The sequence below is a fragment of the Typha latifolia genome, chromosome 9 (genome assembly GCF_019914945.1).
Source record: "Typha latifolia isolate L0001 chromosome 9, TyphaL0001v2, whole genome shotgun sequence".
NCBI lineage: Eukaryota > Viridiplantae > Streptophyta > Magnoliopsida > Poales > Typhaceae > Typha > Typha latifolia.
In genome coordinates, this window is record NC_133094.1 from 11,429,596 (window position 1) to 11,457,480 (window position 27,885).

At 37.4% G+C, this 27,885-nt stretch overlaps 6 protein-coding genes across 10 annotated transcripts; 2 read left to right on the forward strand and 4 right to left on the reverse strand.

The window, feature by feature from the left end:
- Positions 1-735: 735 nt before the first annotated feature.
- Positions 736-1,963, reverse strand: LOC140795588 (probable F-box protein At2g36090). The gene has a single exon (XM_073148260.1). It carries the CDS (start codon positions 1,904-1,906, stop codon positions 986-988), a length of 921 nt encoding a protein of 306 aa, XP_073004361.1. The 5' UTR covers positions 1,907-1,963; the 3' UTR covers positions 736-985.
- Positions 1,964-4,697: 2,734 nt separating this feature from the next.
- Positions 4,698-6,322, reverse strand: LOC140795300 (B3 domain-containing protein Os11g0156000-like). Its single transcript, XM_073147798.1, has 3 exons — positions 5,718-6,322; positions 5,347-5,482; positions 4,698-5,269 (listed from the first exon to the last, which is right to left on the reverse strand). Exons 1-3 carry the CDS (start codon positions 6,235-6,237, stop codon positions 5,257-5,259), a joined length of 669 nt encoding a protein of 222 aa, XP_073003899.1. The 5' UTR covers positions 6,238-6,322; the 3' UTR covers positions 4,698-5,256.
- A 1,830-nt stretch (positions 6,323-8,152) lies between these two features.
- On the reverse strand, positions 8,153-10,738 carry LOC140795302 (uncharacterized). The gene is made up of 10 exons (XM_073147800.1): positions 10,354-10,738; positions 10,016-10,199; positions 9,807-9,940; positions 9,604-9,716; positions 9,394-9,511; positions 9,149-9,304; positions 8,808-8,960; positions 8,634-8,713; positions 8,493-8,542; positions 8,153-8,412 (listed from the first exon to the last, which is right to left on the reverse strand). The coding sequence occupies exons 1-10, from the start codon at positions 10,732-10,734 to the stop codon at positions 8,306-8,308; spliced, it is 1,476 nt and encodes a 491-aa protein (XP_073003901.1). The 5' UTR covers positions 10,735-10,738; the 3' UTR covers positions 8,153-8,305.
- An 814-nt stretch (positions 10,739-11,552) lies between these two features.
- Positions 11,553-17,524, reverse strand: LOC140795642 (mitochondrial fission protein ELM1). Its single transcript, XM_073148328.1, has 10 exons — positions 17,020-17,524; positions 16,428-16,666; positions 14,997-15,093; positions 14,758-14,907; positions 14,497-14,623; positions 13,032-13,144; positions 12,888-12,951; positions 12,711-12,804; positions 12,513-12,621; positions 11,553-11,898 (listed from the first exon to the last, which is right to left on the reverse strand). The coding sequence occupies exons 1-10, from the start codon at positions 17,197-17,199 to the stop codon at positions 11,797-11,799; spliced, it is 1,275 nt and encodes a 424-aa protein (XP_073004429.1). The 5' UTR covers positions 17,200-17,524; the 3' UTR covers positions 11,553-11,796.
- A 1,439-nt stretch (positions 17,525-18,963) lies between these two features.
- On the forward strand, positions 18,964-22,269 carry LOC140795340 (uncharacterized). Of its 4 annotated transcripts, none has more exons than XM_073147845.1 (6): positions 18,989-19,138; positions 20,913-20,990; positions 21,100-21,165; positions 21,249-21,314; positions 21,419-21,751; positions 21,825-22,269. In XM_073147845.1, the coding sequence occupies exons 1-6, from the start codon at positions 19,061-19,063 to the stop codon at positions 21,843-21,845; spliced, it is 642 nt and encodes a 213-aa protein (XP_073003946.1). In that variant the 5' UTR covers positions 18,989-19,060; the 3' UTR covers positions 21,846-22,269. The 4 variants fall into 4 exon arrangements, with proteins under 4 accessions (XP_073003944.1, XP_073003946.1, XP_073003945.1 ...); XM_073147844.1 differs by lacking the exon at positions 18,989-19,138 and adding an exon at positions 20,559-20,724; XM_073147843.1 differs by having other exon boundaries at positions 18,964-19,138; positions 21,419-22,269.
- An 862-nt stretch (positions 22,270-23,131) lies between these two features.
- LOC140795741 (vacuolar protein sorting-associated protein 55 homolog) lies at positions 23,132-26,279 on the forward strand. Of its 2 annotated transcripts, none has more exons than XM_073148494.1 (5): positions 23,132-23,184; positions 23,829-23,962; positions 24,555-24,594; positions 24,665-24,749; positions 26,032-26,279. In XM_073148494.1, exons 2-5 carry the CDS (start codon positions 23,930-23,932, stop codon positions 26,213-26,215), a joined length of 342 nt encoding a protein of 113 aa, XP_073004595.1. In that variant the 5' UTR covers positions 23,132-23,184; positions 23,829-23,929; the 3' UTR covers positions 26,216-26,279. The 2 variants fall into 2 exon arrangements, with proteins under 2 accessions (XP_073004595.1, XP_073004594.1); XM_073148493.1 differs by having other exon boundaries at positions 23,137-23,829; positions 23,911-23,962.
- The last annotated feature ends 1,606 nt before the right edge of the window (positions 26,280-27,885 follow it).

A 27,885-nucleotide genomic window follows, 5' to 3' on the forward strand; every position in this document is an offset into this window, starting at 1 on the left:
ACAGTGGGTGGCAGTTGTATCTATATTCTATACTATTAGCCAGCATGGAAGAATTTTCTTTCTTGCTTTTTGTTGTGCATGTAGGGTTGTAGGTGCTAACAATTCTAACTCTTTGATATCTTCATATTGAAACATTCTTTCCACTACTTTCATTTCTAGATATTATAATCACTTCTATGTGACTTTTAAACATAGAAATATATATATATATATAGAGAGAGAGAGAGAGAGAGAGAGAGAGAGAGAGAGAATAAGAAAGAGCATGATAGTATATGTATTTATTTAGGGGTAAAATACATATTACTCTATGTAGTTAAACCAAATTCTAAAGTGTTTTCCTTAATTTTTATTTATGTCATTATTTACCGTTGTAGTTTTTCCGTCAAAACTAATAGTGAAAGTTATTTTCTATTAAAATTGTTCAACTTTTGGCCCTTTTTTTACAACCTCTGATCATTTTATCTTTTGTATTATCTCTTTGTTAAAAGGTTGCAATGTTGAAAAATATGAAAGTGAGAAAATTAAGATGAAAGAAACAAAAGACAGAAAAAAAAATCATTTAAATTTTAATTTTTAAATTAATTGATGTAAAATAAAAATATATTCTGGTTAATTTGTATTAAAATTAATGTTTGTTAAGTAGTTATATATATATATATATGTGTGTGTGTGTGTGTGTTAGAACTATAAAGAGATTAAGGGACACAAACAAAATTTCTAAAGGAATACTCAAAATTTTGGCCCACCAAGGGTGTAAATTATATTTCATTCATTCATCTAATTACAAATATTGTTTTATGAAGATTTATTAAGATATGCATATATAAATATAATGAAAAGGAAAAAAAAAAAAAAAAAAGGTCATTGCAGACTTGTCAGCAATCCATACATCCAATTAGAAAACCTTTCCGCAGTAAATTACCATATTGCCCTGTAGTAGTTAGCCATTATTTTCAACTTTACCCCTCCTCCCGGTCCAAAGATGTCACCTGAACGCCACCATCAGTACGAAGGCCACGAATGCGGCGGCGCCGACCGCCGTGCAGCAAAAGTCCACCAAAAACTCCCCCCTCGCCTTCTTCTCCCTCCTCCACCTCTTCCCCTTTACGAATTCTTCGTACTCCCTCTTCACCTCCTCTTCTTCCCCCCTCCTTCGCCTCCGGCCTTCCATCGCCGCCGCTAAGATTACCAAACTGTCCCTCCCGCTCGCCGTAATCCCGTCGGCGTCCTCCACCCCCAGGCTGATCTCGCTCACGTGCCCCGCCTCCTCCCCGCACGTTACCACCGCCTCGAACGCGAATCCCGAGATGGCCGTCGCGAACCGGACCAGCGTCTCGCCCGTGTACCAGTGCCGCTCCACGGCGACCGGGCTCCGGCTCGAGATGTTGACTGCGCGCCGCCGCGCGGGGTCGATCACGATCCAGCTCAGGCTCAGCTCCGCCGGGGAGGTCACCGGCGCCGGCGGCGGATCCTTCCGGTCGAGGGCGTCGACCCGGAAGGGGGAGCCGAGGAACCACGGCGAGGAGGCGTCGGTCTCGACGACGCGGGAGAAGACGGGCTTGCCCCCGTGGTAGAGGTCGACCGCGGAGATGAGCTGGAGGGGGACCGGGACCCCGGAGTCCAACGTGGCGGACTCGGATTGGGGGAAGGAGTGCGCGTCGGCGAAGAGGGCGCGGTGGGAGAGGGAGAGGAGACGTGGATGGCCAAGAGAGGGCCACGTGGACAGGCATATTTCGCGCCAAAGGGCGGGGTCGGTGGCCAGCGACCGGAGGTGGGAAGTGGCGCAGCCGGCAGCCGCGAGGGCCGGCCCGTCCAGTAGCCTCAGAGCACGCCTCAAAACGTCGGGGTGGATGTCCTCTATGGTGGTGCTCATCGATGAAGTGGCGGCGCCGCTGCCGTGCGCCATCGGAGCTCGGGGAAAGGCTAGGCTAGGAAGAAAATTTTCGAATGGTGAGAGGAGAAGAGAGGGGTAAAGGTGAGGCTTTATAGAACGTTTGGAGTTACATTAACGCCCACGTCTATGGGTTTTATTTACTGAAAATGCCACTGCGCCTAGATTAGATGGGATATGATTACAAACGTTTAGTACGTGCTGATATTGCGCTGGAATTAGCCGGAGATTGATTTGGATTTAGATTTGGATTTGGACATTTGGTCAAATTTCAGCAGCAATTTGGACATTTGGTCAAATTTGGTACGAGAGAAACCAGTTAGTGGAATAGTTGCCGTAGAATTTAAAGAAAAGTAGCAAGCCCAACATGATGTTTGAGCTCAAAACGTTGAATCGAGTAGGGAATGGAATGCTGCATAGCCATTAATGCACAGAGCTAAGATTGACCAAACGGAAGTACAACCTCGCCTTTATTCCAACTTTATCTTTGGTCCCATTATGCCATTTCTCAGTCTCAATCTCTAACGGGTTCGATATCCGATTTGAATCTCGGATGCACTGGGAATGAGATCCATCATATTAGAAGAAAAGAAGGTCTGTCAGTTTTTTTTTTATTTTTTAATTATGGAATAAAGACAATAATATTGGCCCACAAATTGTCCTTTACTACCCTAATTCTAGAACTTAATAATTAGGGGTCATACTCATACCCGAAGTCATATATATATATATATATATATATATAAACAAGTAAAGTGTATACATATGAGTCATATATAAATCTAGCTTTCTTCTCCTCAAGTGGACTTTAATTATGGATTTTGACCACATAAATTAATATAAGGTAGCCGGATGCATGTCAACTTCGCCAGTTGGTGCCAATAAGTTTGTAATTAATATTAAAAATTGCATGATGAACTTGGATAGTTAGCTAGTCTCTTTCAGTGGTTAGATGTACAGAGGACCAAGCCATCTGCCAGATTAAGGCCCAAAAAGATAAGAACACATGATAGATATATATATATATATATATATATATATATATATATCTTCTTTAACTAGGACAATATCCTCTTAGTGTCCCTCTTTTTTCAGCTTGTTACCTGAAAAAAGCTTTGAGATTTTGAGGGTGTCTGAATAAATCGATACTACTGTAGGGATTCGAATCCAAAAATACGCATATATTATGAACCGTTTAACTTAATTGCTATCAATAATATCTTGACATGGATATATATTGGTTGATCTTGGATTGAAAGCTTCATCCATTCAGCTATGCAATGCATTCAATACAAACAAGTAGGTATTCAGATCTTTTTCCCACTTGTAATCCCACACGGACATACAATTATACAAGTATACATCAAAACGTGCCAATATATATGTATCTTGGATTAATGTGTATATCCTGTGTAGGCCTGCCTATCTGCAGGAATCTCCATGATTGACTCATAACATAATTATAATATTTTGGATATTTTGGGTTATTTAAATATAGTCCAACTCTCTTCTTGGATTGGACTTTTAATCTTGTTAAGAGCTAGACCTAAGTATGAACTGGGTTGGGCCTAGATTTGAGCCCAAAATCTTCGGCACAGCTCGAATCTGACCCCAAGTAAGAAGTGAATGTATGCTTCTCAAAATTTGATATTTGTATGTATATCCATTAAAACACTTGCTTTTTCATATAGATACGTCTTGAAAATGATTAGCTATTAAAATACCAACAACATTCAATTATAAAAAAGATAGATATACTTGTTTTCTTATTTGCATATATTCCTTTCAATTAAAAGTATTTTATGTACTTTTGTATGTGTTAAACTTGTTTTAATATGTGTATTAGTCTTAATTGTTTCTCGTCTCTCTAGAATGATATTTGATGCATTCCTCCTTTGAAACCTTAGTTTCTACTCAAACTTATGAATCATTAATGGTAAAATGGTGTACTAAATATAAGATTAAGGCCTTTTCTCAATAAATAAATAAATTTTTTTATTACTACCGAGTAAAAATAATAAGGGGGCATCGAGGCTAAAAATAAGAACCATACAAGAGTTGGATGCAAAATTTTGTGATGTTATCATTATCATATATGATAGAGGAGGAATTCTTGAGCATGATGGATGATCTCCGGTTAGTTTTCAAGAACATTTTACTATTGCAATTGGGAAAAAGTCCCCCTTCACATGATTCATTGTCTTGTTAGCAGACAGGAGATCTTTCTCTTGATGTGCTCACTAATCCTCACTGCAAGTGTAGTTTTCGCATAGCTTAGGAGTAATGATATGCTCTTTTTAGGTGCATGGCTTAATTGTATTATTAACCGTTGCTTTATTGCCACTAGTCTCTGTCACTTTACACATCAGGCTGAGCAAGCTTTTAAATCTAGGTAGGCATTTCAGTAGCTCATGCTTCTGTTTCAATTCTTTCTTTCTCTAATTTTCTTCTACTTTGAGTTTCAAATTATATCTATACTAATGGGTATTCAAATTATTCTCTCTGCATATGGTTTTCTAATTTTTGTAGTGGTAATAGCAAGATACTATAATAATATCAGTAGAGTGTTAATTGAATGCTTTTGTTTGAGTGTTAAGAGCAATAAGATAGCAGACAAGTGTGTCTCTAAAAAGCTTTGCCTCTGAACTAGTGGGAATCTAGGCACTGTCTCCAAAACAATTACCCTCAATAACCTATGCTTATATCCTATTTAAGCTTTATCAAAACACTTGATGCTAATTAAATTAGGGACCTCTGTTTCCAAAAGAACAAAAGGGATTGAGGCCAACCATAAATACATAGCAAGTAAAAGCAAAGGAGATGGAAATCCCCAGGTGGTCATTTCATTCATTCCTACCCTAATAATTCTTTCATGTCATTGGTCTCTCCACTGTACTCACTCAACCACTCATCAGAAGAGACACAGAGAGACAGAGAGAATGGCAATAAGGACTGAGGAGAAGAGAAAAACTGTTGATTGAAAAGATTACATAAGTTGGGTCCCACCATATCAACTCCTTTTCAATCAACCTGAGGGTTCCTGAAACACTCACCCATCCATCCATCCATCAGAGAAGCCCATATCCCAATTCTGACACAGTCCTTGCAGTGGAAATTTCAAAAGGACATTGAGGAAATTTGCACACAAGATTATAATAGATATCTCTTCTGTTTTTCTTTTTTAAAGGTTTTCTTTTTTTTTTCTTTTTCTAATACTTTTCTCTTCTAGTATTAGTTGCTTACGATAGTCAACCAGAACTGTGAGATGGGAATGGACAAGACTGGTTGGTAGGATATGAGATCTGGGAACAACGTCCCTCAGATCTCCTTTGCCTTTCAAATCCTCCACCACCAACTACTACTCTCTAAGAGCTCCTCCTGTTACAATACAAGTAAAAGAATTAACAATGACTACTATTAAGTGATAAAAGAGACTCTGTATTCCATTTACTAACCAATAATTTGCAACTGAAGGCAATGGTGGACATGGCTCCTCCAAGTCCACATTCACACCAAACAACCTCAGCCTCTTCGAGCTCGCCGGCGCCGGGGCTGTCGTCGTGCTCTCTGCCGATTCATCCTTCTGATCTCCTATACAAGAAATTCACATAGTTCATAAATTCTTGATACTATCTCAGAAGATATATGCCAAAATTTCTAACAAAATACCCCCTTGTATTCGTATTAGGACATGATCATAGCCTTCGGATGCACGCAACTTATGCATTCTCGCTTTGTGTTGGAATGAGATAAAGTTGGTGTCATAATGTACTGTAAATGAATATTTTATCAATCATTTAAGGGTTAGGCACGAATGAAAATGTACCTGGACGAAGAAGATCATCTTGTCGCCGTGAGTTGAGACCCAAGAGGGAAGTACCCCATGGGCCCGCCGCAATCGGCACGTTATCATTGGCGCCTCGACGGCGGCACCCGATGAAGAGGCGGCCGCCGCCGACGCGAACGCGCTCGAAGAGCACAACGTCACCTGCATCAAGTCTCTTCTCCTTGACGTAGCGGCTCCACCCCTTGGTAAGAACATAGCTCTGGCTGCTCGTCCAGTAGGAGTACCGAAACCGCCATGGCTTACCAGACTCATCCTCAAAGCTCAGGAGGAGACCCTTCTCACTTGAATCCCTCTCAAGCGGGAAGTGCTTCTCCGCGTGCTGCTTTGGTATCACAAGCCTATTAAGCTTCCCTACGTCACTTGGCGTCAATGGCTTCTCAAACATGCGCTCCCTCTCGTACCCATGGGATATCTCTTCATGGTACTGCAAGTAACGGTGGTAAGAATTCATAGCTACTGGCTCCCAAGGCCAAGCTTGTGGCATTGAGTTTGTTGTCATGGTAGTAAAGAAGGCTTGGGAAAGAAAAAAGGGAGAAAGGTGGAGAGGTTGAGAAGCATGTACACATTATTGCTTGCTATGGCATTAATTTATAAGTCCATGAGAGCAGCCAATAAAAAAATATTGCAAAATAATTAACTCAGTCGATGTAGATATGCTTTAAAAGTTGGACAGAAAGAATCAAAGAAGGGGGGGGAGTTTAAAGTTCCTAAACATAGTCTATTTTAGTGAGGAGTGCCACTGTGGCCATATCAGAGCCACCCATTGGAGGAGAGGTCTGGGCATCCAATTGACACTTCATGTGGGTTGTTGGGGCTTGTCAATCTCCTGCCCATTGGTACAAATCTGACTCACAACTAGTGTCAGGTTTCTTCTCTCTCTCTCTCTCTCTCTCTCTCTCTCTCTCTCTCTCTCTCTCTCTCTCTGTGTCTTGGCTTTAAGGTGTGTGCTCAGGGTCTCAGTTATGCATCTTAGAAATCTATTTGCAGACTCTTATCTAGTGGTGTACTAGATATCCTTCTCTGATTTCAATGCTTAGACAAGTCATGGTCAATCAACTCCATTGTTAAATTCAGCACCTGTTCTGAGTACAAGTAAAATATTTTAGATATATTTATTGGACAGGGTTGTAGACTGCCCCAAGTTCCAAAGTAATCAAGTATTTTAAAGAAGATTGAAGAAGAAGAAGAAGAAGAAGAAGATGGGATTAGATTGGGCCTGAAGAGATCCTCTACCCCCTCACCATTCTCCAACAGGGCTTCTTGATAAGATAAGATTTGTCCAATTCCTTTCCCCCTCATAACTCATCATCATGCAACCCACCACCTCCTCCCCTTCCTTTTGATTTTGTCAATCCATGTTATATACAACACCTGTAGACCCCCCCTGAGTGCATACCACTTGAATGGTATATTCTGAAACTTTGAGTATCCCATGGTTTTTAATTAAGATTGTCTACGTATCTCCAGAGGGATTCATACAAGTATGAGGCATCCCTTTGTCTTCTTTTGAGGAGTTTCTTAGAATCCTCAGAGATAGAGAGAGGTTTTAGATGCATGAACTGGAGCACATCCTTGATGCATTCATTATTTTTTTTTCTAGTACTCTCATTGCCCACACTGATGGAGAACTGGAAGACAAGTGTCCTGTACTACATTGTGGCACAGAATTCCATATCTTTGCATTTTATTTTAGACTATATGGTTATAGTGAGGACCAGTTGGAAGTCCTTGGTCATTTTAAATTTACAATTAAATATAAAAATCAAACAACATACTTGGGAATAGAAAGATAAATTATTTTACTCTCGCCAATGTTTGAGGCTGAGTGTTACATCACCAGATGATACTAGCAGTGGAACATGTGAGAGTAATTTGTCAGGTCGCATGCTCTGGATCTGGACATTACTACCTGTCCTTGGCCATTTGAGACGTATGACCCAAGCCTGACATTGATAAAAGTCAATTTGCAAATGACCTCACAGGGTACTGGTGCGTAGGCAAAGGTGAAGAAGATAGAGGAGGTCCGAAAGGAGATGCAATTATATTACATCACTACATTCCATATCTAAGTTTAGACCATATCAACATAGATAGTACATAGATTACAAGAAATTGCATTGTTAAATAATGCTATAGCGATATGACATCTCAATGGGGCATTTCATCGAACAGCTTAAGATTATTAAATTATAATGGTTTTGATTCATGTTTTGATAAATGTCGCAGGGTTGTTGTCCCTCTGCCTCATTTTTGGTCAGATTGGTTTCAAGGGAAGGACTGAGGATTACTTCTGAAAGGCTTGAAATCTTAATATGTAACAATATTCTCTAGAACATAATGCTGCTGAATGAACTTGGTCTTTTTATTTGGATCAGCCAAAATATGAAGCCCTCCTGCTTGTTGGTTTGATCAAATTGAAGAACTAGTACGATTTCCATAGAAAGTGAGAAAAGATATTCAAATATATCAGAAAAAGGATTAGTAATGGCAGCTCCTTTGCCAATGAAATAAAGAAGATTAAACTTGGATATAGCTAAGATATGTCCTCATGCAAGATCATCGTAATACTACTCTCTAAGCCACTTGGATATGATTTGAATCTCTCTTTCCCTCACTTCTTTAAGCCATTGAGGGTCCTCCTTTGTTGAGAATCTTAGATCTACATGGTGAGCCCCTGCATTAAATTTGAAAGAAGGAAGTGAATGAGCTAATCCATGCAGTAGCTTCTTCAGAAAGAAATGGAGGTTAAATAACCTTTAGGTGCAACTATTGCAATCAAACTCTTGGAAAGAGACTTCAATACCCTGTCAACACAAACATATACAAGAAAAAGTTGATGACAAGGAGTAATTCTATGGAAAATCCACCATATATTAAATTGAATCAAATTGTTACCCTCCACCACTCCATGGATCCCTTAGACCATTGAAGAAGATGATGTTACTCGCAAAATGCTTCAACGCGCGCTTTATGCCCTGTTCGTCGAGAGGATTCGCAATGAGAAGTAGAACAAAAAGAATTAGTTTGTTAATGTGCACTGGCATGATTCATTCATCTAGGTAGACTCACAAAGCCACCAAATTCTGTGCTCATCCAATGCCGCCGCGGTGGCACACCATAAGCATGCTGGCAAGACAAGGCTCTATCTGTAACATTGTATGGGTATGAAGGAAACATGCTGTGATTGCTGACTCCATATGAAAGTAATATTTCTGTGCATGCCTAAATCAATCTCAAAAAAATTAAGATCATCATCAGTTACAGAGATGAAATAATACATTCAGAGTTCAGGTCTATGGCAATACAACAGTAGAGTTCAGTTTAGGATGCCAATTTGACAGACACATATTGGGCCTTGTCAGCGCAAAAGAGAGTGAATATTGAATAGGTAACGATCATATGATATAGACCTGCCAATTCCATCCTTCATTCATTCCATAAGTATCGTTCGCGTATGCAGTGAGGCACTTGAGATCTCCAGTATAGTTGTAGTAGATGTTCATTGCGCCATATAATCTAGCAAATGCATCAGTTCCTGTCATTGGATTGTCGATGGCCTCACACATCTTCAATCATAAAAATAAAATTAAAGATTATTGACACTTAACTATTGCATCTAATTAACCCCTAAAATTCATCTATGAATGTTATGTACCTTTTTTACAGGATTTGCTGGAAGAGGAGTAAGAAAGTTTGAAACTGTTGGATAGTCGGTCATGGCAGCATAGACTAGCGCATTTTCAACCATACCTTCTACACCATATTCGTCGTCTCTGTAGAAAGAACACCAAAGAAAGAAAAAGAAATTTAGGCATATAGCTTGAATTATTTGTCTAGAGGTATGGCTCAGATCAGTGTCCCTTACGCGCACATCTTGAATTCTTTCTCGAGCTTCTCTGGACCGCCTTTTTCATACAAGGCCTTCTCCATCTTCTCCCATGAATTCTTGATCACTTCGTAACAATTCTCGCTTTCGCTCTGTTACATTCAATAAATCATACAATTCTTGCAATGTTAGGTGCTTGCAATATTAATTGCAAAGAATAAATCTGCATGTATGTCTGAAACCTTGTAGTCATTTGACACTATGTCGTAGAAGAAGTTTGGAGAAGCAATGTCATCAAATCCAAGGATTGGAGCAGATGATGCCAAGGCTCCAACGGCTATATGTGGATACTTGAGCCTAAACCAAGCAGCCAGCACTGTAGATAAACGTAACAAATTAATATACATTTACATAGTCTTCATCTATACATAGAGAGAATATATATACTTACTTCCACCATAAGAACCACCAAAGACAACAACATGGCCTTCTGAGCTCAAATTCTTCTTCAAATCAACGATGAGCGTCGCATAGTCAGCAATTGCTTGCGTGGAGGTTAAGTACCCAAGAGTGCTTGCATTGCTATAAGCCTCATTTCTCCCACCAAATGGAATTGACTCCCCATAGTATCTATGCTGCAATTACAGCAATTATAATTTCTTGTGAATTATATAACCAGTGTTGTCATACAAACGATATAGTTCTACATATATTACTTACTTTATTATTAACAAAATTTGATATCATATAGATAATATTTTAAATGTATTGTGCTATCTGAGAGCTCACCTCAATGAAGACTAGCATGGCCTGAAATTGAGGAGCAATCTCCCACATGAATCCGGTGTTCTCTGCAAACAATTCGATGTCGCCCTCATTTCCGGTATACACAAAAATCGGCGCAGACTTTCCGCCCCAATACGTATCGTTGACGAGATATTTCTGCTGGAATGTCACAAAACTCTGTGGGTTGAAGTTGAAGTGGTCCAACTCCTGCGTGAAGTACTCCTTCCGGAACGTCACTCTTGGTGAATTCGGCAGCGGGTTACTACGTCTCGCTCGAAGAAAGCTCGAGAAAGCTCCAATCTTTGCCGAGTTACATAGAGAGAAGAAGAAGAAGAAGAAGAAGAAGAAGAAGAAGAAGAAGATGACAAGTTTAGAGCTGCCCATGGAGATGGGGGGGAGTGGAGAGTTGATCAACGGCTTTAAGGAGAGAGGTTGGTGTGGTTGGCTAGATGTTTTATGAGCGTAATTGGAGGTGTTGTGGACGGTCGGATGGGGGATCGAACGGTTGCATGGATTTAATTTGGAGCGAGCGATGCAGTTGTGAGGTTGTTACGAAAGTTTGGAATTTTTCCGGCCGTTTCGTTGAGATGTTGGATTATTACGGAAGACTTAGAGTATAATAAATGAATAATGACGTATCTAGCAAATGAAGTGAAACATATCCTAATTGTTAGTCTTTTTCTGGGCGTTTGTTTGGAAGATGATGGAAGAGTAATGCTATGCTTATAAACACTACACACAAACTCCACAAATAAAATAATATTGAAGTTCTTAAAGAGTGCATATTTTCTTCTACCAATTTTTAGTAACTAAACATTCCCTAAATGGCTATATGTAACTGTACTAATTGAATTCCATTTAAATCAGATATTAAATTGATAGAGTTCTAAATCAATTGCATTTCCTAAATTTGAGATTTCCAAACCGGGTATTGAGAAATTGGGGATAAGCTATCTTCCAAAATAAGGGGCTACAAATGCATCAAAGAGTACTAAGAGAGAATATATTTCACCCTTGGTGTTATGTTCTAACACTTTAGGAAAGGCACAAACAAATGAGAACTTGGACGAGTCAAGCTTAAAATACATTAAGCATGTACATTTTACCACTTGACAAACTTTTTGCAGGAATACTCACTGCAAGAAGGGTGGATAATTTCAACATTCAAATGTACAGCTGGATAGAAAGATATGACCCTATAATTTCAAGTGGAAGGCATATAGTCACTCAAAATTTGGATAAATAGGTACAGACTGTTACATCTTTACAAGCCGCAGGTGCTGCCAATATTATTTCGCAATTCTGAAATAATAGAGGATGAATACAAATTGGAAGGTTGTTGCCAGTAACTCGGTATAGATTTCAATTCTTGCCAGAATAAAAGAAAAAAAGGAATTCTCTCTCTCTCTCTCAGTTTTTTTTTATTTTCTTTTCTGTTTTCATCTTCTAACGCCCCACCGTCCATCCTCGTTCAGCAAGCACTTCACGTACCCGCACAGCTGCTTCAACAGCGTCATTCAAGGGAGGATAGCTCCAGCTATTTGAAATCTATGATGAAAAGGAAAGGACATCAAAATTTTAGTTGCTCCAATGGTTATTGATTTAATAAAATCCAGAGACCATGGGGATAGATGCATTTGAACAAGTTTGATAACCAAACTGGAATCCAGGAAAATTTTTAATCACAAAGTAAATTGGGTTTTATCTGCTGTTTAGAATTCGAACTGATACACCAGCAAGCCAGTATTGAGCATGCTAATAAGTAGCACTATAAGGAATCCGATATTAGGATTAACGTAGGATTTCATGCAGCCAAAAACAAGACAATGTAAATATGACAAAGCAGTCTACAGTTCCAGCACTGCCACATCAGGATGTAAGGAAACTGTAGTGGGCCCATGTAGCCTGATGGAGAATGGCATCCTAAATAGGCCCCTAATTACCAGCTTAGCGAAGGCCACCCCTCGTGTGGTGCACATTGCACAGTAACATTATGAGCATGAGGGTTTACCCGTACTGAGCTTAGTGAAACTGATGCAGCCATTAAATATCTTACCTTACCAAATTATCTGATTTGCTGATCAAAACTTGGTGATGGCTTCCAAACAATTATCAAAACTTGGAGAATTTTAGTTTTCATGAAAAGGGAAAAGGAGACTTACATCCTCCAATCCGGTGAATGGCCGGACCACCCCTCGCTCACGAAGAGTCTTGTGAAATGCCAAGAATTTCCATTTACAATGCTCAGCTCCAATAACATAAACAGGTTTCCTGCAAGATAAATAAATGGATGATTAATCTTGACAATCTCCAAATACAATTCCTACCATTTCTCTGAAAGAAGCAACTTTCCACCATACCCTGTGCTGCAAGACTCGCTCAACATACTGATTGAATCTGCTGTTACAATGAAGGCATCAGCCCATGCAAGATGCCCCATATGAGGGTTGGGATCTGCAAAAACAACAAAGATCCATTTTAAATTTTCATTTTTTTTTTCTAATTCTGAGAAATTTCCAACCATTATAAGCATTTACCTTCACCATCCCAAATATAAATCTTTGGGTGGCCACCAAGTTCTTTTGATACAATATCAGATATCTGTCAATGTAATATATGCACAAATGTTAGATAATAGCCATATAAAACAAGCAGTTAGTGAACCACTGTGTTCTCCAAACCTTTTTCGGAGTCCTCCTAGAGAATGAAATTCTCACACTTCCACAGCTTGTTAGCACATTATGTAATGCACTCACCAACTGTTTTGCAAGGTCCGCACCATATCTACAATTTCCTGAGGCAAAAACAAGGGTTCAAATCATCTCTCAAATATTAGGTGCTTAAGAATAGCCATGTGAACTGAATACTTCTAATCTCCAAAACCCTGTGATGAATGAGAAAACAAGTCATAATTCCAAGACGGGCAGATCGTTACATTAAGAAAATAAGATGATAAAGCCAGCATTCCCATGTCTTTCTGTGTATATATTGACATACTAGAAACCAACAGACTGGTCATGTTAGACTGCCTAATCATCAATTCTACAATCAATAATCCTCCTGAAATTTTCAATTAAAGTATAGCTCATTTCCCACTCTTTCATATAATAACAGTTTATGCCTGAATAAAGGAAGATTCCTAATCACCAAACAACGTAATAATCGTCACGTACCTTAGATTACCTTAGGATCCAAACAACATAACAATTCCAAATTTGCCACATTAGATTACCTTAGGATCCAAAATCCTCCTATCAGTGCCAGTAAAAGTGCAGTATATGCCTATTCTTTCTTGTAATAAATAATAATAGTTCATACCAAAAACATTAAACATTGATATTGTGTCAGAGAGATGCATATCACCAGATACCACTAATGGATGTCATGTATCTATTCCTTTGTAACAAATTAACTGAACTTCATCCTCAAGATGAGTTCCAGATTTTTGTGTAGAAAAAAATGATGCATCACCAGTACCAATAGAAAGGTGAGACATGATGAAAACATAAAAAAGTTCATTCCAATAACCAAATAACAAAAGAGACCATAGACCATAATTACTTCTTATCGTCTCTTATGAATCACATCAGTGAGACATCTATAAGTTCTAGTGTAACATACACAAGTAGGTGATTTAATACAGGATGAATGTCATTACCTAGTACCTTTTGATGAATCCATTTACATTGTCTAAGTAATTATGACCTGCACCATATAAGGAAAACAAATGACCTACTAAAGGTACTACCGTAATGACATACGTGCACACACATGTTTGTCTCTTTTTAAACTGGAAGAAGGAAAGTCATTTACTGAGACACTCCTTAAAATTGTGCAGCAACTGCATTAACCAAGTAACAATCAGTGACAACAAACAACTTAATACAAGATAGGGAAGTACGCTATGTCGCTATCATAAGCTTTAAGGCTTACTTACCAACTCTTTCTAGTTTCATAATAGTGCTTACATTAATATGGACCACATTGTACAAGCTAATTATCTTATTGTCAGACACAAAGCATAGTAGCTTTGATAAAAGTAACTTCAGAATTGGCTCGTTGAGAAAGTTAAAACGTATCTAATTAGAGTTGAGTAAATACAGAAAGTAAAAAAATTGAGCCAAGAACTGCAAAAGAGAAAATTACTTGTAGGTCCTCCTATGTTTATTACAAGCAATGGCTTTGGTAGAGGGGCCAACTCATCATGCCAGGCTGTAGCAGCAATACGAAGTGCAGTAGAATCAGCTTGATGTAATGCTCCTACTGTAAGGACCTGCAATTTAGAAATTTGACAATGTGAATAAATGAGAGAATTAATTATTCAGCAGCATCACTCAAAACGCAAAAACCTCTCCAATACAGATTTTGTCTAGTAAAGACTTGTTCTGCTTAAAGAAAAGAGCATACCACATTACTCCCAGGCGGTTCTCTTGGAGTTACCCATCGTCGGAAAATGCGAGGAATCTCTTGCTGTCCACTAGCAGTTAGAGCATAGTAATCATGACGAGGAGTCACCACCAAGTCGAACCTATCAAGGTGTGATCTTGGATGTTGTATCTGAAATATCAGTGAAGATGGTATGAAATTAAAAACTAAAAGTAACATCTATTCAGTACGTGATACATCACATCATCCCACTCAAGTACCTGAATAACAAAGACATTCTGAGGAGCTAAACGTCTTATGGAACTCGCTAATGAGATGGTATCCCTACCACAAGCAACTACTAAGGTAGGCCCTTCCCTGAAAGAAGTGACAATCATTATTTCATTCATTACTCAACAGCATTCAACAATAGAGGAAGCAAAGCAGGAACCAAATCCATTAGATTGTAAAAGAACAAAAGTGTATTGAAAAGCAGAAAAAGCAGGAGCTGCCTTGATGGGGCAGTGCACCGGCTGCCCTGCAAATAGTAAAGGCGGCCGGGAATATGCGGTTGGGCCACCTTAATGGGATTGCAGGTCAGGCGGCCAGGAATATTACGGACGGTGGTAATGGAGCCCAAGTTTTTATGACCTTAATTGCTTCTCTCTCTCTCACACACACACACACAAAATAGAGTTACTAAGTATTCATTTCCACTATAAGTTACCCAAAATAGTTATTTATTGTAATTAGAATTAAGAAATAAAATGGTCATGCACTAATCATTATGGTTTCATTTAGTGCTTGTAGCTTTATAGTGATTAGTTAATTACATATGGTTGTTAAAGTGTTATTTGTTTACCTCATTTATACATTAATTAGTTTGTTACTAATAATAATATTATATATATATATATATATTAAAATCGTTAGGCTGCATATGCCCTGCATATACACCTACATACCGCTTAGGCACTATGCAATAGAGCCATCGGCATACTGTGGGGGTGCCTTTCAAAAGCTTAATGCAGTTAGAAGCCAATGGTTGAAGATTACAAGGTGGCATACTGGCATGTGATCATAAGATCCATGTTCATCATAGAGGTACTTGCTTACTTGGTATAACAAATTGAAGAGTAAATACAGCCCATCTAGATGAGTTTACTACAAAAATTAAATAAGTACAAAGGGATTTACTATAGATACCAGGGGACGAAGTATTTCCTAAAGCTACACGTCTACAATCTTAGCTAAGTTGGAAAAGTAAGATTTTACATAATTTATATGATAAAGCTACACGTTTACTGGTCTGCGAGCTTTAATGTTGATCTCGCCAACTAGCTCCTTTTTCTGGTTGCCTGTAACCATCATGTTGGAACTTGAAAATTGAAATTTAATTTATCCATGAGTGATGCACTTATTCTTATTTGACTTCAGATTAAAGGCTTAAGGTTCTTAAATAGATCATCCATTAGTCATTATTGCTTAAGCACATCTGCAATCAGTACTCTCTACTTCTAGCAGTCCAAATTCCAAGATACAATCATGAATGCCTAATTCAAAACTCAATGCTTCAATCAGCATGATTTAAAGAAGAAAACAATCATTCCATGTGAAAATTCTGCATTCAAATGAACAAAAAAAAAAAAACCTAAAAGATTAACAAAGGCAAGATATCAGGAAATATTCATAGAGGGAGACAATCTCCTTACTTCTCAAAAGTGTCACGAGCAATGGCTGCAATCTTTCTGGAATCCGCTTCTAAGACGGATAATAATCCAAGACCTCCACCATTATGGACAGGAAATGGCACCATCTTTTTCCTTTCGAACACCACCGAAAATCTAGAATTGCCAAACATCTGTCTGATTACATGGACTATTATCTTGTGGAAAGAGATAGGGAGCCAGTGAAGCCACTCATTAATCCCTCCTCTAGGTCTAGTGACACGCTGCAGCCTCACGAAGAATTAGTCTATCAAATTTTTAGTCATTACACTAACATAAAAGGATGACTAACCAGTATAACTAAATTTAAAACAATCACAGTATCATATAGGCCAAGGAGAAAGAAGCAAATAGAAGGGGGAAAAAGAAATATTGAAACTGTTCCTCGTATGATAGCTCATATCTAACTAATGCATTGCCCCAAATGCAACCAACAGTACCATCAATTCTCAAAGCAATACAATAGAACTTAAAACTAATCCTTTCCATGAGATCATGCATCAATGAGACAGCATACTAATTATTAGAGGATGCATACTAATCAAGAAAATAAGAAGATATGATGGAGATAACTCACGTATATAGTTTGCCTATCAGCGAGCCCCAGCGCACGAACCAATCCCAGGCTCTGGTTCTCGGCACCGGCGAATCCATTTCCGATCACAATCGCTCGTCTAATGACATTAACGCCGCCGTCAAAGATCTCCGGCATCCCAAAAGCGCCGCTAGGCGGCTCCGGAAGCCTTATGGGCCTCATCTGAGATCGAAGCCAACTAGAATCAATCCTCGAATCAAAAACAGAGCATGGATTAGGGTTGCCTCCCTCCGCGTCTTCTCCTCCTCCTTTTCCTCTGTGCGGATTAGGGTTTCCAAATTCTATCAGATGCTTAGTTTATCTGGGAGAGTTCGTAAATGCACGGAATTCGACAGATATCGAGGGGTCTTCGTTTGAGATTTCTTCGATTTGTACTCCTTTCTCTTGCCTGCTACGTCTCGACTCTTCTCCTCAGGATTTCTTTTCTTTTTTCTTTTCTTTTCTTTTCTTTTTATGAAATAGGTTTCGGCTTCTTCGAGGGGGCCATTTGCGAGTTAATTCCGCTTTATAATCGTATTAAATAGTCGTATTGCTCGCATACGGAGGCTTTTGCAATTTAATTATATTTAATTTTTTTAATTGAGTATATAAAACTGACTATAATATTTTCTATAGTCAATATATATTTTATTATATTAGAAAAGACATAATTTATATTTACAAGATATTTTAGAGTTTATTATTATAAATTACAAAATTATATATCGCATAATAAATTGTGTACACTACACTATGTTATAATAAATGTACATTAATTTAAAAAAAAAATATAAGCACTCAATCTTATATGCTAAATTAAAAAATTGAATACAATTAAATTGCAAAAGCTTTGTTATATATTAGATAAGAACTGCTCAATTTAGTGTTTCCTGAGAGTCTCAATTAAGCATATTAAAATTTTTAACGTTTTCTTTTAAATATATACTTCACATAAAAATACTAAAAATTTATAAATAAGTTAATAAATATACTAGAAGAATAACTAAAACTTTCGGTGCTTTTACTGTGATCCTCTCTTCTATCCAAAGAGAAAAACATATTTCTATAAATAATTTAAACTCAACAATAAAATATAGAACAAAATTTATATAACATCATCTTTTTATGAAATTATGATTTATACACTACATTTTAATATTTAAACTAACACCATAAAAATATTCGGTTAATTAGATAAATTTTATCTCTAAATAACTAAAATGCTATAGGTTAAATTTAGTTGAGTTCAGTTTAGTTGGGTTAAATTTATTTGTGTTGAGTTGAATTAGTATAAATTGAGTAAGTATAATTTAGCTAGTAGTATTTTTTTAATCATCTTCTTAGTATTTAGTTAAGTTTAACTAACAGATATAACAGCATAATATTTTATATACATCTTCGTTAGATTATAGTGCTTAATTTATAAATAGTGAAAATATAAAGTATAAATTGCAATTTTATTAAAAAGCAAGGTGTCCTGTGCAAATTTTCCAAAAAAAAATATAGTAAGTTTACTTTTTATAAAAATACCAATCTCCTATATTATTTATTTTTAATATTTTAAGTTATATAAATATACATAATGATTTAAATATTACTCCTCAATTTTGCATGAATATAAATTAGAGCATACAGACAGATAGACAAATCTAAACAGAAAAAAGATTAAAAAAAACCCTTTAGAAATAGATCTTTTATAATTTAATTGTATTTAACTTCTTAATTTATAATAATGGATTTTAATATACTTTGCACATAAAAAATATATGTACTCAACTTTTATATATTAAATTACAAAAGCCCCTTGTAAATATAAATACACATGTATTTGATACTTAAAGCTCCGTATACACAAAGTAGTCGTTATTTGCAAGTAGTGTGAATAACATTTGGAATTTTTGTGCAAATCATTACTCGGGAATTATTCGTTCGCGCTTCCTAGCAACATTAGGTGCCCCGCTCTGGAGACATCGAGGAGGAGAAAGAATAGGAGAAAAGAGACTAGAGACTTGAGAGAGAGAGAGAGAGAGAGAGAGAGAGAGTAATGGCAATGGAGCAAAGCGGCGCAGTACGATGCCAGAAGATTGGGTGCGTCGACGGCTCCTGCCGATACCACAAATCCGTAAGAGAAAGCCTCTCCATTCCCCTCTCTACTTTCTAGTTTTTGTTTTCTTTGATCATTTGAGCATGGGTAGTTGGGGGGAGGGGGGGATCTCATCTTTTGATCATAGAGAGAACAATTTGGACGGCCTGAACCGAAATTATCCGTCAAAAAAAGGGTTTTGATCAATTTCTCTGATTTTAATTAGTATCTGAACAAGAAGACTAGATCGAGAAGAGAGTGGGGAATGCTATGGTTTTAGTGCGAAGAAGAGAGAGAGGTCTTCAAAAGGCTGATGATCCAATCCTTTGGGAAGGCTAGTGTTGGACAAAAGTGGGTGCCAGCAGTGTGCCGGAACTTTGAGGCTACTTTGAAAATTTTAATTATTTAGTAGCATAATCTAGACAGCATTGCAAGGAGGGTGTTTATGGTGACGATCAAGAGGCCATGAATGAAGTAGTTATGATAATGCTCGGCTGAAGGTATAAGACACTCCCAGAATCCAGATAGTTACATGGTACAACTCTCTTTATTTGACTTGTATTCTTATTGAAGGATTCCAGTATGCAAATCCCACAACGTAGTTTCTTTCATTGTTGATCTGACAATGATTTCGATTCTTACAAGATCTAGTCCACTCCTTGAAGTTGACAGTACCTAATAAGCTAACAGTCATTAGAATTTACAACTGACAACATAATCAGAAGCAGTCTCACATCTGTTTAAGTGATTGAAAGTGGAGCTGCTCCTTTTTCTTGTTTAATATTTTCTGATCCTTTTCGTTGACCTTCATTATTTAGTAGCATAATCAGAAAAATGAGTTTTTTTTCTTATGATATTTTGAGTCCTCTTGATTCCGAATTATGACCATAATGATCCTACTGGGTATATTTGTCTCTCTACCTCCTAATTACTCAGAACCATGCACGTGGACATTAACCAACGTGACAAATCCGATAAACCCCAGAACCCGATGATGGCGCGCTCGTAATTCCATGCCATATCCAAGGGCAAATCAAACCGTTAAACGTCACTACCGACTCTGCCGCCGTATAAGATCTCACCTCGAGTGTTTAACACTTGTCAAACTCGACTTCTCTGCCTCGCTGTCACTCTTAAACACCACAAACTTCTCAGATCATTACCAACGAGTAACCTTTATCCCACCAGCGAGTTGGGCCCAGTCGCGTCCTTCCACGTTGACACAGAACTTGGCCTCAAAGCCCGATGCGGCCGCCACGTGTAGCTACTTCCAACGTGGAAGATGGATCCGGTGCGCGACGTGGTGAACGGAGGCAGATCCGACGGCTGCGAAGCGACCAACGAGGCTGGTTGATTCAAGTGGGCCCCGTCGTCCACCCCCCCCCAACTATTGCTCGGCGCCATGGCCGGAAGAGGATGGCTATAAAGTGTTAGACCCTAGCTTTTGCGGATCGGGTACTGACACTATGGAGCAATGCGGGTTGGATCCGACAGTGGACGAGGAGCTTAACGCTGCCATGGCCCTCGCGGATCTCGCGGGTATGGAGCGGAGGTCGACGAAGCGGGTCAAGAAGGAGTCGCCCAATAAGTCTTCTCCGGACAAGAGCTTAGGAAATTACGACATGGTATTCTAATCGTCAAAATGTTATCTTTTTCTCTGGCTGGTGTTCAGTATTCTTTCTTGGAGCAATCACTATCAATATCTAAGTAACCAACTTTTGTATCTTTATATATTTATATATACGTACATACGTTTGGTAGATTCAGATATTTACTTCTTTTAATTGTGTAATAGAATCCTAAATTTTTTTAGGCTGCGAGAGAAGAGAAAAAATTGCGCCGGGTTTTGGCTAACAGGGAGGCGGCAAGGCAAACAATTCTGCGGAGGCAGGTAAAAAGATTACAACTTTTCCTTAGATTCTTATTAATTTGTAGTTTAAATCCTCTTGTTCTTGCAAACGTGTTAACTGTATGTACGGTTATTATCCACGTTTGAGTAGGCTCTTCGCGAGGAGCTGGTGAGAAAAGTTGCTGATTTATCTCTGGAAAATGAGAATCTGAAGATGGTAAGTGTAGTTATTGCGTTTACTTCTTGATCCCTTCTTTAAGGACCTAATTCTTTTGTTGAAATCCCTTCATCTGAGTGTAGGAGAAGGAAAGAGCCATAAAAGAGCATCTCTTATTGAGAGATACAAACAGGCAACTAAGAGAGGAGGTTCGTCTTCAACTCTTTTTTATCGAAGACTTCTTCATCTTCCTCATAGTCCTCTACGATTGTTTGTCTTCGTGAAGAAATTAAGGGTTTATTTTTTATTGTAGGTGGTGAGGGCGTCAAAGCCAGACAATGAGAATAGCGAAGAGGAGGCGCCAACGACATCATCAGCCACTCTCCCTTTGTTGATATATAGCGCGCCAGCAGCCACGGTGCCTTCCGTTCGGCAATCCTGGTCTACTTACTATGAGCAAGGCGACGGTGGAGCATCGTGTCCATGGATTTTTCCTCTTACTAGCGTACCAGGATCTTGCACAGCGAATGAAGAACCCAATGATGAACAGCATAGTTCAAGAGATTCGCAGAGAACTTATGATAACGAAGAGAAAGAAGAGGCCGTTTCTTGTTCACTGACATTGAACACTAGAGTATCTCAACAAGTAAGCAATTCCAAGAGGCGGATTCTACAGCCTTGTCCAAATAAAGCACTACCAATATCTTCTTGTCTCGCAGATGTTCCAGGCAACGAAGTAGAGCCACAAGGAGCTTCTCATGGGACGTCAGTTGATGCGGCAGCAGCAACATCAGCTGCAGCCAGGAAGAGAAGGAAAGAAGTCAGAGAATTGAAGCAAGGTTGTCGTGGCCTTAGCATTTTTGTATGAAAGACTCAAGTGGTGTACGTTTTATGTTTTAATGCACTTTGTTACCATGGGTGCTATTTTGGTTAACAAATCGGCATTTATATAGAGGACAAAGATAAGGACCTCTGTTATCATTTGAAAATACTTGCTCAAAGGATTGTGAAACGAACAGGATTAAAGAGCCAAGCAGCAGCAATACCGGCAATGTGATACTTAATTAGACTACAATGGAGTTAAAAAATCTCATCATTGCGAAGGAATTTAAACATTGCAGGTTAGAATCTTTCATGAATAAAAATATATTGATCTCTTCTTCACCTCCTCTCAGCAATGAAAAGTTGAGCTAAGCTGTTGTTTTTAAAAGTCTTTTTTTTGTTGTTGTATATATTAGTAGTCTTATTAAGATACAAGATTTGTGTTGTGTGTTAATGAAACAAAGGAATAAAAAACCATGTTTAAGAACGAGTAGTTCGTTTATGATTTCTTTTTTCAGTGTTAATGTCTCTGCAGAAATGAAGACATCCCAACATTAATCAAACATTCGTTGTTATGTGTTGAGATAAATGCCAACAAATGTAATTAAATAGTCATTCATATTTTTATTTCTCTTTTTTTCTACTTAATTTCTTTGGGATTCGCTGTTATGTGTTGATCTTAACCAGTTAATTATGCTCCAAAACTTACTCTCTTTTTTATTATTTTTATTTTTTATTTTTAGAGAAAGAAAGCAAAACTTCAATATTGTCTATCCAGTAACTTTCTTCATAAATTTAGACAATATTTTTCTGAAAATAAATGCCCACTTGATGTTTTTTGAACACTTATCTATTATTTTGTGACATATTGACTCTTTTAATTATGATTTTTTTTTTGAGCTTGTCGTGAAAAATATAATATATAAATCTTATATTATTATTTTTAAATTTTATAGAAATTATTTTACCTTTATTTTAGACGAAAAAAAGGAGAAAAAACAGTCCAGGATTATAACGGAGTGAGAGAATTTTTTTATAGAGTTATAGTTAATAATCACGGAGTGAGAGAATTTTTTAAAAGATTAGGAAGTGTACTTAAGAAAAAAAGAAAGAAAGAGGGGTGCATATGGAAATAGGCAATAGTTAGGGGTTGTTAGTGTAATCTTGACTTAATAAATGCTTTCGTCCGAAGACCGAGTAATTCGTGTCTCTCCTCTTTTGCTTCTGGAGGTGCGGAAATGGCGATGACGGTCGAAGGTGAGTAATTACTCTTATCGCTCATTTATCTTTAATTAATCCAACGGATAGCTATAATCCCAACTAATTTTTGCCTCTTGGTCGTGAATTCTTCTTTAGGGTTCGGATTCTAGGGTTAGAGTGAGTATCTTGAATCGTAGATGGAGGTTTAGGATCGCTGGCGGGATATGTGAATTATGGACCTATCGTTCCCTTTCTCTTAAATCTAGGGCTTTTAGCTGAGAAGAAAGTTAGCATCTTTTTCCTATAGTGGGAGAGAGCCAACTATAGTAACATTTAGAGATTGGAGTTTGCGGGACGAATCTGATAATATATGGATTTGCTTGTTTAGTGGAGATTTACTTACACGTAATTACTCAACGTGTATCTATGCCTTATCCACCATCTGTTGCTGTGTAAATAGCTAACAAGTTAAAATATGATTCATTGGCATATAATGAAAATGTAAAATCCAGTAATATGGTCATATGAAATTCTATCTTGTGAACATTAAAATTTAAAAGTGTTGAACTGTTGATAACTGCTTAATATTTAATGTGCCCAGTGCTCTTTTCTATACATTACTTATATGAACAACTGAATGTGTTTTTTGATCTTTGCATGGTGATGTTGGTCAACTACTATATGCGGATCATCATTTACAGTGTAAGTTCGAGATACCAGACTATGTTTGTCTGTCTGTTGCTTTTGGACATTTAGTTTGCTCATAATCTTGTTGATATACAGGCTTGCTGGACTTGCTTTTATGTTCTCGGCTAGCATTCTATTGCAAATCCTGGTATGAAATTTGTACTTGTTACATTTATCTGGTTTAGCTGCTAGTTATCTCATCTTGTTTCTCATGATTGTTTGTTGCGTGCAATGGAAAGCTTCACAAGCAAGGGAATATACAGATGATAACTGAGTCATATTAATTGGCTTTTCTCTTTAATCTACTTTTTTGAATATTTTTCTTTTTGGATAGCATAATAAATAAAACTCCACAGGATCATCAAGTATGCATCTAACTGTCTTGGAAAGTCTCAACATTCATCTGCAGTCATTTCTTTCAATGACAAGATTTTGTAACATTATCCTTTGGCAGTTTGGTAGACCTTGCTACCTAAATTTTCAGGCGGAGTTCAGTGAAGTAGGTATAAGTTCGACATGTTGTACCATATATAACTGAACTTTTGTTATGAAGAGTTTAGTAAAGTGCAAACAGTTAAGATCAGAAGGTCTTTATTGTTCTGCTTTTCTCTCACATCATTTTCTTTATGAAAATTGACATCATCAACTTTAGCATATAGATGAAATTTCATCAGGTTAAATATGAATAAACCACACGTGTTGACATTTGTAACTGCCTGATTGCCGTTGTGTTGATGCAGGCGTGTGCTTTGTACAATAATTGGTGGCCTATGTTATCAGGTGAATAATGGCTTGACTAGCAAACTGTGGGTTATTGTTGCCTTCTTTGCTGATAGAGTTGTGTCTGCAGCCCTAATGTATGTGCTGGTGCCTATGCCGTGTATGTTCTTTGGAGGTGGATCGACCCATTTCTTGACCAGCAGGGAGGGTGGCGGGTGAGTTTTCTCCAGTTGTGCTCCGGATGCTTCTTTATTCTGCATTCCCTTTAATATGTCATAGCTGTGGCAAACTTAAGCAATTAATTCATCAAAAGTAAGTTGCTACTTTTGTGTGTATATATTATGGTTTAAAAATGACAGATGCACCTCCTTTTTCTTTTAAGTGACTGAATCTTCCATTAGTTTGTAATTGCCATTAAGTAGCAAAAGTAGATCCTATTTGCTTTTGCTGTTGCATATATGTACTTCGTGATCCACAAAATATTGTGATTCTATATTCGATCTCCTGAATATTTGGAAGCAAGGATGAATCAAGCTCTATTTTCTCCAGGTAGTCGTAGCATCACTGTCAGTATTGTTCGTGGATTTGAGAATTATAACACTGACTAATGTTCCTCAACATCATCTTCTATGGTTTCTAGATATGCCTATTCTTACTTCAGATTCTAAATTTTTTTCCCCATCCGGTAGTTTAATATAATAGCCTTTCAGTTTGAAGTTAAATTGTTTCTTCAACACATGAAAATTGCTGATATGCAATTTTATGTTTTATGGTTAATTGTTTTATTTAAAGAGGATTGAAACAGACATTGTGTAACCACCTTGTCTTTCTGGCTAAGATATCTACATTATTGATATGTACTTTCAATAATATGAAGACCTCCTCCTACTTGCCTTGATTATATAATTCTATTCTGTTATATGCTTAATTATTGAATAAGCATTTAATTTTAATCTGCAGTTACATACTATTACACTCAAATATCTAGACACTAATGTTTGGCATGTGATGGCCATCGCAACTCATGGAAAATGTAATTTTGACTGTATGTTGATTTAATGGGTTCGTGTTCAACATAATTGACACAATGTGACTAGAGAAGTTTGTAGCGTTGGCAAATTGAACAGATCTTGTGTCGATTTTCAATTACAAGTTAGTAATGGGTTATTAGAGTTTGACTCACTAGCTGGCTGAATTAGATTCGGCATAGATCCACTTGCCATGATGTGGACTTTTAACAGTATTTAACCCTCTTAAGTCTTAACCTAACCCAGATATCACTGTGAAATCAGGGTATTGGTGTTAACAATCAATCCCAACATACAAACTGCTTATAACTGTCTATTACTATGTAATGTGATGTTTTGAATAGACATAATTGTCTATTATGGAATCATCTCTACATTTGATCCTACACCGTCAAATTCATTCTGTTGATTCTTCATAACTGTATAGGTTACTCTTAGGGGACTAATTACTGTCTTGTTTTTGTTTAAGATGGATAAATGCTGCGAAATTCCTGACTGGTGCATCTGCTATTGGGAGCCTGGCAATTCCTGCTATCTTGAGGCACGCAGACCTAATAGAGAGTGGTGCTATGTATATAGAGTTCACATCTTTCTTTATCCTCGTGTGCACAATATTGTGTTTCCACAGAGCTAGCCTTGATGAGGATTGGTAGGAGAGCTGCTGTAAGACTATTGACCAAAATGAATCGAGATATAGAGTTACCTTTTTTTTTTCCAGTTGAATCATTTTTTAATGATGCAGTGCCATTTCAAACTTTATGAAATGATTCCTTCGATTTACTGTCAATTCTGAGTGACAAAAAAAAGAGAGTAAAATTCTTGAGTTCCTATTTCATTCGATGCAATTAGAGAGAATTTTATGTAGCGGTAATAATCTGATTCTAAAAATAAGAAAAAATTCGATTTAAAATAAATTAATAAATTAAAATAAATTTACATATTATAGAATGTAAAATTTATATAGTCGTTTAGTGTTGAACAATATTTTTTTAAGATTAATTTGCTCTCCACCGATTGCTTCTGGAACAGTGGACGTTGGTCTCCTATGATACAACGATTGCACTCGTAAAGAAGCGGCTATTTTAGTGTAAAAAAATTATGAATAACCTATTTATATAATTAAATAGGCTCAACGAAGGGACACGAATGGATGCATCATTTCGGGTCTGAAACCAATTAATAGTTATATGTGAAAGATGCACCATTTCGAGTTCAACATTAACTGTTTCTAATCGAAGGGACATACAACTTTGACTTCGGGGTCAACCAACGGAACCTGTATCAAGGAAAAAATAGTTCAGACATCCGCGTGCGAACTAAACCGAGCCAAGTCACGTGGTGCGCACGAGTTAAGTTGCATAGTACTATTTACCCACAAAATAAGTACCCCTTTTGTGGCCCAAAGCCCATAAGAAGTTTGTCACTTATATACCATGCTATCATTTCTCAAATATTCAATATGATACTAAAATTCACTTCTTTTTATTTTTTATTGTTATGATACCCACCTTAGAGATAATTTTCATTCACGTCTCTTTATGGATTTGACTAAGTAAATATATGACAATAAAGTACTCTTTGAGCTAAATTAATTCCACTATTAAACTATCATTAATAATGTGTGTGCCTTACTTCAAACTTAGCTCAAATTTAATAAAAAATTTAAGTAAAATACATAAAATTTCCAACAGCCTTTACACATCGACCAATTTGAGAGGCTTTTTAATGCTTAATTATGAAGGACAATAGGTGCCCAATTCAGGCTCCAGTGCTTCAATAGTACAACCTTTGTACCATATGCTAAGGATGATCCACATTAATCAGACATGGGTTGCAGAAATTATGAGCCTTCGGGAAAGATGACAAAAAGAGAGCAGTTCAAATCAATTATTAGTTGAGGGACTTCAATAGTGGTTTCATGTGAAAACTTTGACAGACTCTGTTGAGGTTCTGATCCATGTTATTTTGCTGAATTTATAATTATATAGATGATTTTTTTTAGGTCATAGTTCCACTGTCTTAATTTTTTTTTTAAAGAATTGAAAACTTAATAATTATTTGAACCCGAAAATAATCAAATAGTATACAATTATTTTAATTATCTGAGCACAATCTCCCATTCTTCTTTTGATGAAAGCTTGTATTTGGGACTATGTAAATAAGATGATTATTCTCAACTGTGGCCACAGTGAGGACCAAATATAATGACCTTTGGATGGCCACATTTTGAGCCCCACTTAAACAAATTAAGCAGCTATCAAGAGACTAAAAATATGCTCAAGAGTTAATAATTTCCAACCACCCTTCTGCATTTATATGAATT